Source organism: Zonotrichia leucophrys, chromosome 3 (assembly GCF_028769735.1).
Source record: "Zonotrichia leucophrys gambelii isolate GWCS_2022_RI chromosome 3, RI_Zleu_2.0, whole genome shotgun sequence".
Lineage (NCBI taxonomy): Eukaryota > Metazoa > Chordata > Aves > Passeriformes > Passerellidae > Zonotrichia > Zonotrichia leucophrys.
This window is the reverse complement of record NC_088172.1, coordinates 56,049,818-56,066,494: the sequence shown is the minus strand read 5'-3', so window position 1 is coordinate 56,066,494 and position 16,677 is coordinate 56,049,818. Positions and strand designations below refer to the sequence as shown.

The following is a 16,677-nucleotide window of genomic DNA, read 5'->3' as shown; positions in this document are numbered from 1 at the left end:
TCTGCATGATTTAGCGATAGAGAAAACCTTTCTCTACCAAAATGCAACAGCCAATGCAAATTATATTTGTTAACAAGCTGTCACTAGGGAGTGCTCAAAATAATTATCACTGTTTGTCTCAAGTTAATTTGAATTTCTGCAAGTGCCTTATATGACTGCATTTAGTGGTGACAAGATGTCTTAAGTATAACAGTGTATTTGCTTCCTTTTCTATCTTTGATGCTTGCATTAAAATAACACGCCCTGCTTTTCCTCTAGTGTTTTTTATCGATATTTGCTGTTTCTTAGACAACTGAACACAGCTAATGTAAAAATATGAAGGGATTTTTCACTGCTTTTCCTCCTAGGACATTTTAAATTTAAAGCTATCTCAAATGCTGGCAACAAGCACATAACATCCTAAATCTAAGAGAGTAAGGAGGAAGAAAAGCAAAAAGGAAATCAACTGAAAGTTCAATATTCCTTGTGATGGAAGTTGCTCTACCTAGTATTTAAATACCTGCTACAGAGAGTTAACAGTTTCAATTTATTCTTTTTACTAAAGGCATGGATCTGAAATGGGTTCAATAATCCGTCAGGTATAGTTGCCTAAAGAAAAACATTCATCTAGTTTAGGAAAAAAACCAGTATTACTCTGAAAGAAATATTATTTTCTTTAAGCCCTTTCACTGGAATTGCTTTCACTGCTCATGTGTATCATGCAATCAATCTACATATAACCACTCTTTATGTTTCTACACTCAGCACTGCACTATATAAACCAAACCTAAAAATAGGCCACCTAGATGCTTCCAAGTAGCTCAATTTTGCAGCACAAGACCAGCTTTCACACACATGCAGCGCAGCCTCTTGGTCAAATTCTGTTTTGTTTCGCTTGAGTATTTCCTTTTTGAAATTCCTTATTAGAAAGGGCAGCTGGAGTATGGAACTTGGCCAAAACCATCAACAGATGTACAGTGAATTAATTCAGTAACAGTAAAAAAAGCAGGATACATGAGCAGAAGCTCTGATAGTAACTTGACAATTGAAACCAAAATAATGAAAAATAGGTTGATTTCTATTTTTTGATTTTATAGCTCCACAGCCTTTCAGGAACATATGGTCTATTCCTAGCCTTTAATGGCCTTTTACTTCATTAAGGTTTCCAGTTGGTAGGGAGTTTACATCTTGACATCTCTCTGAACCTGAACCAGAGCTATTATCAATATGAAGTGGTTTCTCCTTATTTTGCAGCTCTTTAATGAAACATAAGATTATTTTAAGTCCATAATCTTCTCAGGAGGATTATCGACTAGTAGGTCTGACCCTAATATTGCTCATCTGAACAGTGATCTGCCAGATGCACTGAGAAAACAAAGGCTAAATACATACCTGTCTGGAGGGTCTTGAAGAAAGACATAATAGAGGCTTTATGACTAACTACTTAAATCCTGTTTTATTTGACAATGCTAACCAGATGTCTTCTGGAAAACAAATCAAGTGTTTCAATCACTGCTGCTTAAATACATTCCTTGAATTTGGCCAACAAAGCTAAACAGAAGCCAGAGTCGGCCAAATCCAGCTCTTCAGAAGATGAGATAATAAATGAATCATCGCAGGCATTGGAACAACGAGCCCTATATTATGTACGTAGCCTGAATCAACACAATTACCCTGGGGGGAGGGCACAAAGCACAGGCAGTTGTGCAGGAACTTTCAGCAGCTACAGACTGAAAAGGGGTATGAAAGTCAGTGTGTGGACTGCTCCCACTACTTACAGCAACACCTTCCTCAGTACATATCTGACACCTTGTTATCTGATAGAATGGACAACCAGTCTGGGCAGGGACCAGCAAGCATGTGACAAGAAACTGCCCTCATCTGCAACTTCAACAGTGCAGAGAGTGCCCACAACTCTCTTCAGGAGCTGGATATCTCCTAACAGCCTGGTACCATTTCAGCCTAGCTGTGTCTGACCTTTAACATCAGTACAGTTATTCCATCCCTGCCCTTTGTGCCTGTCATCTCCCACCTCATGAAAAACTGACAACACACAGCAGTGGAGACTGTACTCCCCCCACTTTTTTTTTTTCTTAAATCAAAAGTGCTCTACATTGCTAATTGCAGAACTGGAAGAGAAGTGCCTCTTGGAAATTCCACTATACATGCCCTGCTCTGGTTCCCATCACTGCAACTGACATATTTCCACGTTTGAGGGAGAATTTAGAATAGTTCAAAAATAACATAAACTAAGAGTTCAGGTACATGGTAAGAATTCTTTTTTCTCTTCCTTCTCTTCATCATAGCTTGAAATATTATCCCAGGTCAATGCATTCCAGATTAAACTTTAGGCTTTCCTTTTAGGACACTGGACCTCCACCTGTAACACACTGTTGATTTCACAAACCTGCTCAGAAGGTAAACAGGCTCACCTAAAATACACCCCAAGCAGTTAAATAAAGCAACACAGAACAGTGCTGCATCTCCTCCCCATCTTCATGCTTCATGCCTTATTGCTGGTCAATTTTAGAGTCTAACACACTCCACAAAATGAGGATTAGTCTCAATTTACTTTTACTGCCAAATATTTGTGTCACTGCTATGTACTGCAGCTGTTCCATCCGTGCTCCCAGCTGAAGACCACTGTACTTCAGAGACTTGCTCAGATACTGGCTCCTCAAACAGGACCATGCAAGGAGCCAGATCTGTCAATGCAGGGATGGGAGCTGGTTTACAGTGCTCCCCTACCTGCTGAACCTCTCAGCCTTATGGACCAAGAACACTGCAGTATGTGGCACTGGGCCCTTCAGCACAGACAACAGCCTGCCTTAAGAAACAATGCCAGATAACAGCTTTCTTAAACAATGCCACTGAACAACATCAAACCCACAAGCTCTGCTACTGCCCAGACCAGACTCTCAGTGCTAGTCCAGACACTCAGCAGACATGAGCAACGTGAGACTAGCCAAGTCTAGTAGTCCCTCAGCCTTGAAGCGGAGCACACAGCAAGGAACAGGATTGATTTGAGGATCCTGGCCCCATGCAGAGCCTCAGCTCTTCCTGCCCATCTGTCGTCTCCACCTCCTGTTTTCATGACTTCCTAGGACACAAAAGGGACACAAAGCACAGACTCACATTAAGACTCCTCAGTGGTTAATACCTTTTTGTTTCTATCTGAACATCTGTATTTTGGGAAACACCTTTCATGAAGTGCCTGTGAAAGCTTTAAGAAGAGGCCATATAGGACAGGGTTTCAGGAAAGGCCAGCCAGAGCAGCTTGGCCCTGAGGGTAAGAAAACACGCATCCTGCATGGTACCTCTCACTCCTTTTGCTTCAGCAGGCACTCCAAGGTCCTGGCTCCTTCCCCAAAGAAAATGAGGGTTTGCTTTATCCAATGCAAAGAAAACACTAAGAAGAAATACTGTATCTATCACCACAACCCAAGAACTGCGTGGTTTTCTAAACATTTAAATCAAATTGCAATGGTACCACCATGACTGAAGTGCAGCTGAAGCCATCACAGTAAGCCACAGAGACCTTGCATTTAAAATGAAGTAACACAGCCTGGGTTTAATATATCAAGCCATTGGTTTCAGCCAATAACAACTCTAAATTTCAATATAGGTTGCATATAGGTTATATGTCTCAAGAATAGACAGACTGGCCTCGCGAACTTTCCAGGTTCCAGGCACCTCATTTTCTAATTCAGGTTAGTGGACAATACTGCATTTTAAAACTTCAGAGGGCAGCAGAGCACCTGCATGCCTAAAATAGCTTTACCTCAGTTATGAACACATTTGAATGAAAGATCTCATCACTTGTACTTGAAAGTAGCTTCATAAAGGAAAAGCACTGTATTTCCCCTTAATTTCAAAAGGATAAAAGCCTAGTTCATAGGTAAAAACCTAAAATACCTCCCTATGCAACATCTACTGTCACATACAGCATCCATTTCCATAGTGTTGATAAGCAGGGGACATACCAATACATGATATACAAAGTAAAATAATCAGCTGCACAAAAATTAAGAAGATCTTTTCCTCGTACAAAAACAACACTGCTTCCCAAAAAAGTATGCAGAGATCAGCACACGGTGTATTTAATTTTCTCAAGACACTTTAAATACTGATTATTTAATATCTCTAACTTTTTATCCTTAAACCAATTTAAGTAGCAACATTAGCTTCTGCTTCTTAAGGGGTAGGTACTTAGAAGTTTATTCTAGGTAACAGACAGCTTCTTATTTATTTCCATTGATTTTTTTTTATTGGGCCCACACACTGTAAAGAATTTCCTAGAAAATTGTACCAGAACAAACAGTTTGCCCTTGCACTGTCTTAAAAGCTAGCCAAGATGCCTGGTTGATCAGCCAAAATGATCTGGTTACTATTAGATGGGTGAAGACACCTTCATAGAAATACTTTGCTTGAATTATTTTGAAAGATTTTATACACTTGATATTTGACAGGTGATTTAAATGTGCTCTACATGTGAATTGCTATTTGTTACCTAAGCTTTCTGCTTCCTTTTCCATTTACAGGGGAGCCACGTGTGTAGAAACAAATAAATAGTCTTCAATCAAGCTGCTATAGCTGCTGTCTACCAACAACATCAGCTGTCATAATGTGAACAAGAACAGGACTGGAAAGCTTTCAAATCTGTCTTTTGATGGTCTGAACAATAGCGGCTAACTTAGTCCTCATGACTTCGTTATCAGGTTCAAGGGGACCACCAGAAGTTCTTTCTTCCTCCCCAATCTCCTCTAAAGATAGAATTAAATATACACAATGACTTTTGAGTAGTGCTTGTCTGACCTATTCTCAAAAACTTTAAACTATTTCATAACCCCCAAAATTTATGGGGGGGGAGGGGGAGCGGGGCTGTATTAAATACCTTTGCCCTCATATTTCTCCACTGCTGTACATGCCTACTGCTTAACTTCTGACTTAGCCTAAACCAATAACTATATTTGCTTTAGTTCTACTTCTTTCCAGTTTCCCTTTGCTGTCACTGTTTTTTGGAGACAAAGGCAATTCATCCCACTTTCTGCACAGAATACAGCGCATTTTGTCATCCATGTCATTCTTTCCCCACCACCCATACAGCATGCAGGTCACACACAGCTGTCCTACTGCTCCAGGTTTACCTCAGCCAAAGAATGTGAAACACCAAAAGGATGGCAAACTGCAAGCTTTATCATAAGGCCAAGACATGCAGAACTGAAGTCCCCATGCTAGCCCAATGGTGCTGCTCATAACACTACTTCAAGTAGTGTTACAGTCTTACAGTCACATAATTCCTTCACAGTCACATAATTCCTTTCTACCTATTAAAGAAGCTTTAGAAAACTTTGGTTTTTCTAAAGAAACAGGTGGAAAATCAGTTCAGCAGTTCTCAAAATTATGTCACAATTCTGACAGTGCTTTTACACTGAATGAAACTCTGATCTGGGTACAGAACTCTTAACTCAAATCTCCAAGGCACCAGTGCCTCCCTGATTTCACACTGCTGGTTGAAGCAACAGCACAGTAAAACTGATAAAACTTTACTCAGTGCCTCTCTTAATACTACTCATGCTGTAGCTTCTCAGGACAGTTCCAGGCAACAGCAAGGAGTTATTTTAAAACTGTTCTTAGGGGAAAACCAAAACATGGCTCAAGGAAAGAGCTTGAGGTTAAACGAATAAGCAAATAAATAAATAACAGAGTTGCATTCACTAAGTCAGCAGTTTGATGTCTGGTGAAGGTATCATCAGTTTCTCCTCTCCGTTACTACTACCCTGAAAGCATGAAACTGAAACTCACTTCATTACCAAGTAGTCTTACATCAGGTACACAAGCCAGGCTATTTAACACAAATGGCTAACTAGCAAATTGTAGTAGTAATCAATAGCTTCTTTCTTATAATGAGCTGCACCTCCAGAGAAAAACCCCACCAGACCAAAACAACTCCAGGTGTGTAAGAAGGGGAAGCAGCATGTTTTACTTGGTTTCAGACAAATATATTAGATATAAATGTGTTTAAACAGAACATGAAACTGCAGTAGTTACATTTCTGATAAAACTCAAGAAAACCAGTGCATTTAGCCTGTGCAGGTTTTTGGGGTTTTTTTAACAGTCCAAAACAGAGAACAGGGAAAAAATAATAGAATGAGTGGTTAAAGTTCACAAAAAAGCCAACAACCATCAGTATTCTTTTTAATCTAAAGCAGGCAAATATTTTTATTTTGTAAAGGACTGATAAATATTCTCATTTTGCAATGGACTGGTAAGCATGCCTGCAAGAGAACAATAAATGCTTCAAGGCTAAGGAACTGCACAAATGTATTAAACCAGTAATAAGTATAGAGGGCACACAGGCTATCTGCTGAGCCATGCAGGAGACAATAACACTGGCTGTCAAGACTTCCCTATTAAATGATAACAAAAAGCACCTAGTAACAGACAGTGAAAATCAATTAACTGGGGAAATGGCAAGAGAACTCAAATATGGCTATCAAACACTTCTCTATTCAGACATACAAAATCAAGCTTTCTTCACGTCTAAAAAGCAGAAATGTCAGGTTAATCAAATAAAAAAGTACAATATTCTTTTAAATCAGGTAAACTTTGCAAGGTATCAAGTACCTGCAGTTCCTGCTGAAACAAAAAGGGACTTGAACAAGTTGGCTCTTTGCAGGGTAACCCCCTTTGTTAAACAGCCAGTGTAAAGAAAAATCTAGGTTAACTGTTTCTAGAACATGAACATTATACTGTTACTTTAAACTTTATGTCTTGCCCAGGGACAGACATTCTGCAGGCCTCCTTGCTGGCTGCGTGTCTTTGTTCTCACAGCTGCACTGACACAACACAATGCCTTGCAGACAGACTGCATAGGTACAGCCCCAGCAAAGGTACTGTGGGTAAAAACTGGGCCTTAAAAACATGCTGAACACTTCTGCAAGCAAGCATTTTTATTACTGGAGGAGTCCTTGTGAGTGCCCTGCTCCCCATTTCCCTTTTCTGCCCTCAGCACCTTTTCCAGCTTCTCACAAGCAGCCACAACCCTGGAAACAACACTGTGCAACAACAAAAGAAATCATCAAATGAAACACCTCTGATGTATTTTTTCTTCACAATGGACTAATTCAGGACTTAGTGAAATTGAAGGTATCCTTTTGGAAACACTCCAAAGACTAAACAGATAGGCCAAATACACTTTTCTGTTTTAGAGTGCTCTGTCAGATAACACATTTACTCATGGTCTTCACAGCAAAGTAATTTTCCCCTGTCCCCTCACTTGAGAGGAAAACACCACTAATGTTCTACATGTGATACAGAAAAACAAATAATTCTCGCAAAGCCTGCAATTTGGATATGTTTGCAAAGACTGGCAAAAAGTACTGCTGTTTTAGCACGTGTCTGTGTCAGTAGCAGTGTCTTACCTCTCAGCACTGACTTGAGGTTCAGCTTGGCTTGTCTGTGCAGGTCCTCCACACAAGGTGGTCTTGAGGAGGGTAGGAAGACATTTTCCTGCTGGTGCCACGGAGCAGTGTAGTGCACAGTCCATCTACTCTCTTCATCTAGGTTGGAAACAGCTGCAGAGAGACACAATAATAAGAAAATGAGATGTTATTGCAGATAGTTCTATCACGAAATCCCATATGTAAGTTTGCCCCATGTCGTCTAAAAATGAAAGAAGTGTTGTTTGCCACCACAGAGCCATCAAAACACTCATTAGAACCTCACTTCCATGACAGTTAAAAAACCCTTCCTTAAATTTCTAGTCTAAAAATTACTTCTGTAGGAAACACCGTTTGCTCTTCCCATTTTTACACTTGCTGTTTTATTCGCTCTAAACTTGAAACTCTGTTTTGCCCCCCTCCAGCTCCCACTCTTCAAAAAGGAATCAGTTTTCCACTCCCTGATCATGGCAGGTGCTGTGCAGTGCAGAATAGCTTAGCTCAAAGGTGCCCCTGGGAATATGACAACCTTCATGAAAGATGACAACAGGTTCATTTTTATTGGGAAACAACCTTGTCTGACCTCCTGCTTCCTCACACCAGAAACAAGATTCCAATGAAGCAAATAAATTTGCTATGTTCCTTTGTCATGAAAAGCAGATATAAACAAAAGCAACTCTGTGGACAAATACAGCTAGAGCACAACAGCACTGAAGAGGGCTATCTCTGACCACCTCTTTACACTCAATACAAACGTGAAAATAAAACACAGACCTTGTTCAAGGTCAGAAAATCTAGCAATGAAACAGCCAAAGCACATACTGCCAAGATTTGTTTATCATTTATGCTTCCCAAGAGAGAGTCACCGCATTTTGTTTCAAGTTTATCATCAATAAAAACTTAAACAGTTGAACAGCCTTATCCCTCTACCCTGCTGTAAACAGAAAAAGGGCAGGTGAGGGTCATATTTTATGATCCCCCAGGCACCCTTTGGCCTTCAGTCAGCATGCTGCACATCCTTGCTTTTCAGTTCTCCAAAGCAGAAAAGGCCACTACGGATGTGCTGCCCTCCAAGCACCTGCCCTGCTGCCACAGCTGCATTGCCCCCAGCCTGGCTGGGAGCCCTGCATCTCCCCTGTGCCCCCTTTGCTGCTGCACTGCCTGGGGCATCACTTTGTGGTCTGTCTGATGCCCTTGCGGTAGCAGAGGTGGTATGGAAAACGGAGAAGCAAAAAGGATGCAACAGCCTCCTGTCATCTGAAAAATTACCCTTTCCTTAACATTACTGTGCATCTGCTGGGATCATTTCAGATGGAAGCAACCGGGATTCATAAGGAAAATAAGCTATGCCTCTCACTTCAAAACAGCTACAGCCTAATGCTCAATGCCTGTTCTTTGCTAAAAGGACTTGAGGTGGAGGGGGAGGTTCTTAACTGCTTCCCCTCTTAGTTTCAGACCTCGAAATGTCTGAAAATGGGTAGGTATCCTCATGTCTGTGTCCTGCTCCTGCATCCCACCCCCTTCTCCCAAGACATACTGATTGGAACAAGGCAGATACACATTCAGCCCGTGCCCACTCTCCCCGTTCTTGCTCACCAGCGGTCAAACCTAAACTACAAAAAACGGAGAAGTCATCACCTACCTGGTTAGAGCATCAATCAGCCCCATCTAACAGAAAACGCGACACTTAAAGTCAGCGAAAGACGCCCACGCCATTCCCTGGCTGAACCGGCGGGTGGGGAGTGGGTAAGGCTGGAGGAGGAAGAGGAGGAGGGAAACACCTGCCGCCAAGCCCACTGTCTGCCTGCAGCCCCGCCGCAGCAAAATTAAGGTTTACTGCTCGCCAGATCGATAATGGTCATCAAAACTAGTCAAGAGAAGTGGTGTGCACATTTGCCAGCCTCTCTCTCTAGTGTGATTTGTCTGTCCTTCATGACTTAAAGGAAGATCAACATGATTTTAAAAGCTACCCTGAAACCAGAACATCTTTAAAGACAAACCCTGGCTCAGAACAAACTTTACGTAGATACCTCAGTGATACAAGCCACTAGCTGCATAAGCAGAGACAGATGTCTGACAAACCATAAGGATACCAGCACACACCGGCACACCCTGCCTTGTCACCGAGCTGCCCATTGCACACCGAGAACTTTGGCTCCTTCAGTGTCACCGTGACAAAGCACTTCCAAAGCCACTGTGTCCCAAAGCAGAGGTCCCAAAGACCCTCACAAGGCTGCCTCCATTCACTCCACAACGATAAACGATTAAAAGAGTGAGAAAAGTTTAAAAGGAGGCTGCGGGAAGGAGAAGTGAAGCCGACGGGACCCGCGCTTTCCCTTCAGAACTGGTCTGCCTCCTGAAAGCACAGTGAGCACACAGAACTATACTTACTCTTTCTCTTGAAAAGTTTCATGAAAGATTTAAGTTTTGTGTTGATGAAAACCACCATTTTCAAGGTGCTGAACTGCGATCCTGAAGTTGAAATCCCATAGAAAGGAGGAGCTGCAGAAAGGTGATTGCCGGACTTGAACCTGTTCAAACTCTGCACACCAAATTTCTCCACGTTTCTCCCCTCTGCCTCTTTTTTTGTCCTGGAATCACTTTAAATATGTCTAGATCCTTCTAGACGAAATAATTTACAATTCTTTAGCCTGAGTTTCTCCTCCTCGAATGTGCGCTGGAAACAGCCACTTCCAACAAACAGAACAGGAGGAAAAAGCACCCCAGCTGTTATTCTCCTTGGCGCAGGACGAAAAAGGTTTTCTTGCTGTCCACAGCAGTTACTCCGCTCTTGTTCCCCTCCTTTCCTGCGCTCTCCAAGCCAGGCTGCTCCAGGAAGTCCCGAGCCGGCAGGTGCCTGCTCTCCGTCCCACGTCCCCAGCCGGCTGTGACGCCGGAGCAGCGGGAGCTCCCGGCACCTTCTCTGCCCCTGCCCCCGCCCCGCCCGCCGCACCTCCCTGGCGGCCCCGGCCTCCTTCCAGTTGCAAATGAGTGCTGCATTTTCGTGCAAATCAGGATGCTCGGCTTTCCCACCGCTCCCATCCTTCCCCCATCTCCCCCCACCACCCCTTTTTTTATTTTCACCCTTTTGCTCCCACTTTATTAAGGATCCAGAGCTGCGCCTTAGCTGGCTGCAACACGCAGCCTCGGCTCTGCACTGCCTCCCCTTCCAGTCCCACTGCTCCCCCCGTAGCCACTGCCATTGCCTGAGACATCAGCACACTCATTTAACATATTGAATTTTATTCAGTTGCACTCCTAATTTATTCTTATTAGCGTCATCTCAGACCAGATACATGGAAAACAAAATCGAGTTATTTCTGGCTAATAGAGATTCTGTTATTCATCAAACGAAACTTGTGCACGGAGATGAAACAGCCCAGCTTGTTGAGATGAGCATTTTATCCTCATGTCTTAAAAAAATGCATCTGTACAGAGGTCCACAGCCATCCTTCCTAGGAATGAACTGCAATTTTGCAGAAATTAAAGAGAAAATTCTAAGCACCAAATGAATGTGCTCAGCAGGGCATGCCCTTCGCACAATGTTCAGGCTCAAGAAGCAAGCCCTCCCTCACAAAGCAAGCTTAGGAAACCCCCTCGAGTTAACAATGAAAAGGATTTTTTTCCTCAGGAAAAAGAGAAATGCCAGCAGTGGGGGGCTCAGGCTGACCCCAAAGCTGCAGCAGGCTCCAGCCTCTGGAGCACAGCATGTAAAAAGCAGATGCTCCACAGGAACTTCTAAGTTTCATCAAACAGTTGAGACCCAGCGAAGAACAGACTGTAAATGAAATCAGTTCATCAATGTCTGAACACAATATTATCAACATTTTATCAGGATTTTCCAAATCCAAAGATTTTGCAACTGCAACATCTCTGGATTTGGAAATGGGCTTGACATCAAAACTACCACGAGCAGTAGGTCTTTCCAGCAGCTGCTGGTCCAAGAGGCATTTTGACTGGCTCAGCTCTGCCAAAGGGACAGAAGACCATGGTGCCATCCATGGTAGCAATGGCAGGGAAGGCATCTCTGCTTTTTACATTGTTTTCCATCAAGTACTGTACACAAAAAATGACTCTGGTATGGAACTCTGATAACAAGGTAACTACTTAGTGCTGGTCTTGAAATAAATATACAGTAATACCCCTGTCAGACATCTGCCATGCACAAACCATAAATGCATGCTTGCTGGACACACACTGAAAGTGAATTCAGAGTGATTCCATTTCTAACTCCAGCTACATTGCCATCTGAAGGCAAACCAAGGAGATGGTGAGTCCTTTTCCAGCGTGGTGTTGATCTTTTTTAGGATGAAGGAAGTGCCTCTTCCTACACATGCCAGTTCCTTAGCACGCAGGAAGCGGAGCACAGGGAGAGTTTCAAGCATAAAATGATGGAGTCTGGGCTGCTGAAGTGAGACAGTCTCTTCCAAAGGTCTTTATGGAACCTCAGAGGTTCCATAAAGCCCTCGGAAGCAAGACTTTGTTATCTTTTCATGGTCAAGCCACTGTGAATCATCAACATGATCCTGGGTACTTTGGGCGGCTTGGAATCCTTTTCATTTCAGCCCGGGGTACAATGTGTGCCAAGTGCAGTGTGCTTTTTGTTACTGGGTCCTCAACCCACCCCGGAGCATTTCTCCTGCCTTAGAACAAGCACTTGACCACTGTCCTCTGCCCCGGATCTCAGCACTGAAGCAGACATTCAAACCCAGCAACAAACAATACCTTAATTGATGTCTGCCTTTCATCCCCCTCCCCACCCCGACCTTGCTTCCACCTACCCCCAGGTCATGCTGTTAAAGAGGTCAGACATCAAAACTGGCTATCATGAGGGACTACCCCAAAGAAAACACCCTCTGGCTACTCCTATCTGCACCTCTGAGACTCTGCACTAGCCCAACAACAAACAAAACCTCTTCTCCACCTGAGACAAACCCACTGACTTCCATAGAACTCATCACATTGTCTCAACCTAGCTTTTTGTAAAGGCTTTTCATTTCTCAAGAAACTCTCATCTAATAGCAATTCTCTGAGAGCTCAAAGCATGAAATGCCTGCACTCCTCTGCACTTAGCCTCCCTACACTGAAAAGAGAAGGAAAAGATGGGACAGTTTGAGAAACCTTATATCGCAGCCACTACGCAAACAAAGGACTTCAGCCTCAAACACTGCCAATCCAGCAGACAAACTCACAAGAATCCCCACCAAACAACAAGAACAAAAAACCCACCTAAAATTAACCAGACAGAATAAAATTTAAAAGCTTGTTAAAGCTAGATAAAGCCAGCATGAGCAGTAGGTGTGCACACTGATATCAGTTCTTTACAGGCAAATGACTCAGAGACAAGTAGCAGACTGGGGAGACCTTGCTCTGTGACACACTTGCTACTCCACCTTGGACAAGTTAATATTAACCCATCGCCTGAGTTAGCACATCCTTAGAAGCAAGGATCACACTCACTGCCACATAAGGATCACAGAAATACAGAGCAATCAGGAATCACAAGGAATACAGAAAACATGGAGAAGACAGATCAGTAAATGTTAATTTTCACTTCACACTGGATGGGACTGGTCACAAAGTCTGGCACAGAAGAATCTTCCTAAAAAGTCAGGGACTAGAGCAAAGAAACTGGGAGGCACAAGTTGCAGTGTCAAACAACATCCTCAAAATCACAACTGTGCAATGAACTCATTAGCAAAATGCTTTTTTTAGTCCAACTATTATAGTTTTTAATCCCTGAGTGGTTAAACTGATTCTAATTTTCTAGTAGAGGCCACATACATGCAGAAGAGGAGTGGCTGCTTGTATGTGGCATGCCTGAAACGCTGTAGCCATTCCTTCACTCCCCTCCCTGCTCCGTCCCCTCTTTAGAGGGGCTTTCCAGCTGACCTGCTCCACGACAGCCATCTGGGACAGCCACCCCTCCACATTCACAGCAGCATAAAACGTCGGCGCCAGTGAAACAATCTGGAGATATTCAGCTTCCACGGAAATATTTCCAGCCAGCCCCTGGGGGAGAGGGGCTCTTGTGTCTGGCCCCCAGTGCCCAGAACCTTAGCACCAGGGCACAAAATCCACTGAAAAAGCTGAAGCTTTATAAAAAGGCAAATGTTGAAAAGTGACATTCTTGGGTCGTTTGTAACCACAGCCAGAGCAGCTGCGGGGCAGCAGCCCCAGGGGCAGCTGTCCACAGGGACACTGGAATCAGCATTCTCTTCCTAATCACCAGCCCATGCATATATGTGCAGTACAAAATTAAGGAAGTATTTAAATTAAAAAAAAAACCCAAATAAAACATAAGACTAGCTAAAGCAATGCTTTCCATCTCCCTCCCACAAATGAAAACAAATTTAATCACTTTATTTTCATGAAGGAGAGGTAAGCCCAACACATGATATATCAAGTTCATTAAGGGAATGATGCATCAAACTACTAAAATGTACCATCATCTCAAAACCTAAACTTCAAGTTGCAGGCCTTAGCAACTTCATCTGGACAATGGAAAAATCCTCCATTAAACAACTCTGTAGCATTTATGACATTTTAAGAGGAAAGAAATAGTAAAACTGCGCAACTGAGCTGGGTACTAACTGCATTGTGAGAGCTCTTCCAGTGAGTCTCTGTTCAATGCTCAAAAGGGAAAGTGGAAACGCTGGCAAGCAGATGTACTCAAAACAATTAAATCGATGCCTTTGCTTTTACAGACACGTCACTGGGTCGCTGTAAATAAGTTTCCACTGTGCCATCTCACAGCAGCTCGCAGGGAAGAAGCTGTTGAAGGGCAGTTGTTTCCAGCAGGTGTGCAGGAATGTGTCTGGGTAGGACATGCTCGGGATTGCTCCCTGCCGCCCCCAGCCACCCACTCTGAGCAGCTGCGGCGTCCAGAGGGGGCAGCTATAGACACCCCTGCCCGGCCTGCACACAGCACCCAGGCATCTGCGGGGCAAGCCTGCAACTGAGGAGGGATATTAAACTCCTTCCTGCAGGCCACAAGGCTCCTGCCTGCCTCAGACCAAGACCACCCAGCTTTGAAATGTGCACTTTTACTTCTAAGTGAGAAGATTTGTGTCATGAAGAAACAGCAGAAAGGCCAAATGCCTCAGGTATTTTCAAAACTCACACCCAAGCTTTGTGCCTGTTCTGGCCACCTTCACCCATGCTGTTAACCATTTGCTGGTGCCTAAATGGACTCCTTGCAGATCACAGGAGTCAGTAATATAGTCAGAAGGGGTTTCTCCCTCCCTGAGATGCCATCCCGGCTGGCCCTCTCCCGGCATCTTTCAGGAGAACAAAAAGTGCTCCCTCCACAAAGGCCGTCCCAGGCGGCACCGCATTCACGGCCCTCCAGCCTCGGCTCCCCTCGCTCACAATGGCCCCTTTCAAGGCAACCTCAGCCCTGGGGAAGCGCGATCCTGCCCCGGCTACTGGGAAATTACAATCCATTAAACCTGCGATCAGGAGGAAGAGGATGAGAAGAATGCACATGGGACAGGAACAAAGAAGAAAAATTATTTTATCCTAAAGCCACCACAACAGCACACCAAGAAGGACCCATGCCCCAGTGCAGAGGCAGGGAGGCCAGGGCTGAGCCTGGGCCTGTGCGGGCTATTAGGGGGCAGATATTGCTGGAAAAGAGGGTACCCGGCTGTGCCCTCCTTTATCCAAGATCATAAAGGATTATGCCTGCAGGCTCTGGGAAAGGGGCTGCCCGGCGGGGGCACAGGGAAGAGGGAGCAAGATGAGAAGGAGAAGCAACACAACCTAAGCCAGAGAGGACAGAAAAGCAGCAGACTGATTGATCTGATGATCCTATTTAGGTCACAGCACAATAAAGCTAATTCATTCCTTTAACAATTCAAAACATCTTTCCACAGGATCCTCTATCATGCAAACACATCGGCAGAGAGAAAAGGCAGCATTTGGGCAGGGCTGCCGCAGACAAAGCAGCAGTTTCTTTTGGTTGGAGCATCTCCCCACACAGTAATGGCACTCAAGAGAACAGAAAACGTTTTGTGAATGTGTAATTTTGTTTTGTTTTAAACTGCAGGGCACAAACCTTTTCCTATGGCCCCAGTTAAGGCAACTTGATGAGAACTTCTCTCATTCCCTAGGGAATAATACCCTTTCAGGATGTTACTAGGACATATTCTCAATTTAAATACCAAATCCACCTGTGCTATGGCTTATCCTAAAGAACTGATCAAAACTGGCTGGGGCAAGTAAATTAGTCTACAAAATCCTGACTCTTACTTGCCCTAATAATGCACAACAGTGAAAATAATTCTCTTCTGATTTAGTGATGGAAAAAATACCAGGCAGAGAAGCTTGCAAGTCTTCTCATTTGAATCATCCTATAGGACAAGGAGCAAAACCAACAAAACCAGACAGCAAAAATTCCATTTCTGAATTCTGTCCCAAACAATCTCCCAGTAATTCCATCTTTGGCAGCTGTGTTCTTGGGCATCCACACTAATATCCAACAGACATCTCCAACTAATCTCAGTCTGCATTCTCCTTATGGGTTTTCTGAAGGGGACATACTCCCCACTCATTCCACTTATTTAAAGGTCACAAGAAAGAATTTTTGTAGCCTATCTTGGCCTCCCTACCCAACACTGCTCTTTGGCATGCTTTTATTTATATATGGATTATCCCTTTAGTATAAAGGGTTACAAATTCTTCCCTTTTTTTGGCTTTCTACTGACTCTCAATAAATTCTGGGTGGGTCTCATTTAAGCTTGGAGGCACACTGTCTTAAAATTAGGCCTGTACATTCTCTACTTTCCTAAGAACTGTTACAACCTATAAATGAGAAAAGCTAAGCTCCTTGGAAAATACCAGCCTGCACAGAATCATACAATTGCTCATGCCAAAATCAAGCATCAAGCACCCATTTACTGCCTTCCACAGCAACTTGAAAAAAAGTTTTGTTCATTAGAAACTTTCAAAAATTTTACCTGAAAAATGTTATCTGCACAACACAATACTAAAATGATGAGTAAAAGCTCACAACTAATACATGGACATTTGCTATTGCTCCTAAAGCCCTAAGATTTCTGACAAAATCTAAAAACCCAGGTGTGTTCCAATTAAAGACACAATCTGCCTTGAAATAAAAGTCTCCATACTAAAGTAAGTAATGGAGTTCCTGTAACAGTGAGCTCATAATAATTACTGCTGGATTCAGCAACGTGTAAAGAAACAACTGCACCAAAATCTGTACCACAGAATCTCCAGAGATTGTCTTCGGCTG

The 16,677-nt window shown here is 43.3% G+C and overlaps 1 protein-coding gene across 11 annotated transcripts in view; it reads right to left on the bottom strand.

Annotated features, from left to right (window-relative positions):
• The window catches only part of NHSL1 (NHS like 1), a 181,019-nt gene that overhangs the window by 47,285 nt on the left and 117,057 nt on the right, over nt 1-16,677 (bottom strand). For 10 of the 11 annotated variants that reach the window (XM_064708328.1, XM_064708316.1, XM_064708317.1 and 7 more), the window contains exon 2: nt 7,404-7,556. In XM_064708328.1, coding sequence (XP_064564398.1) covers nt 7,404-7,556 — 153 coding nt within the window. Of the gene's footprint in view, nt 1-7,403; nt 7,557-9,812; nt 10,285-16,677 lie in introns of those variants that run through there. The other variant, XM_064708324.1, reaches the window with a different exon arrangement.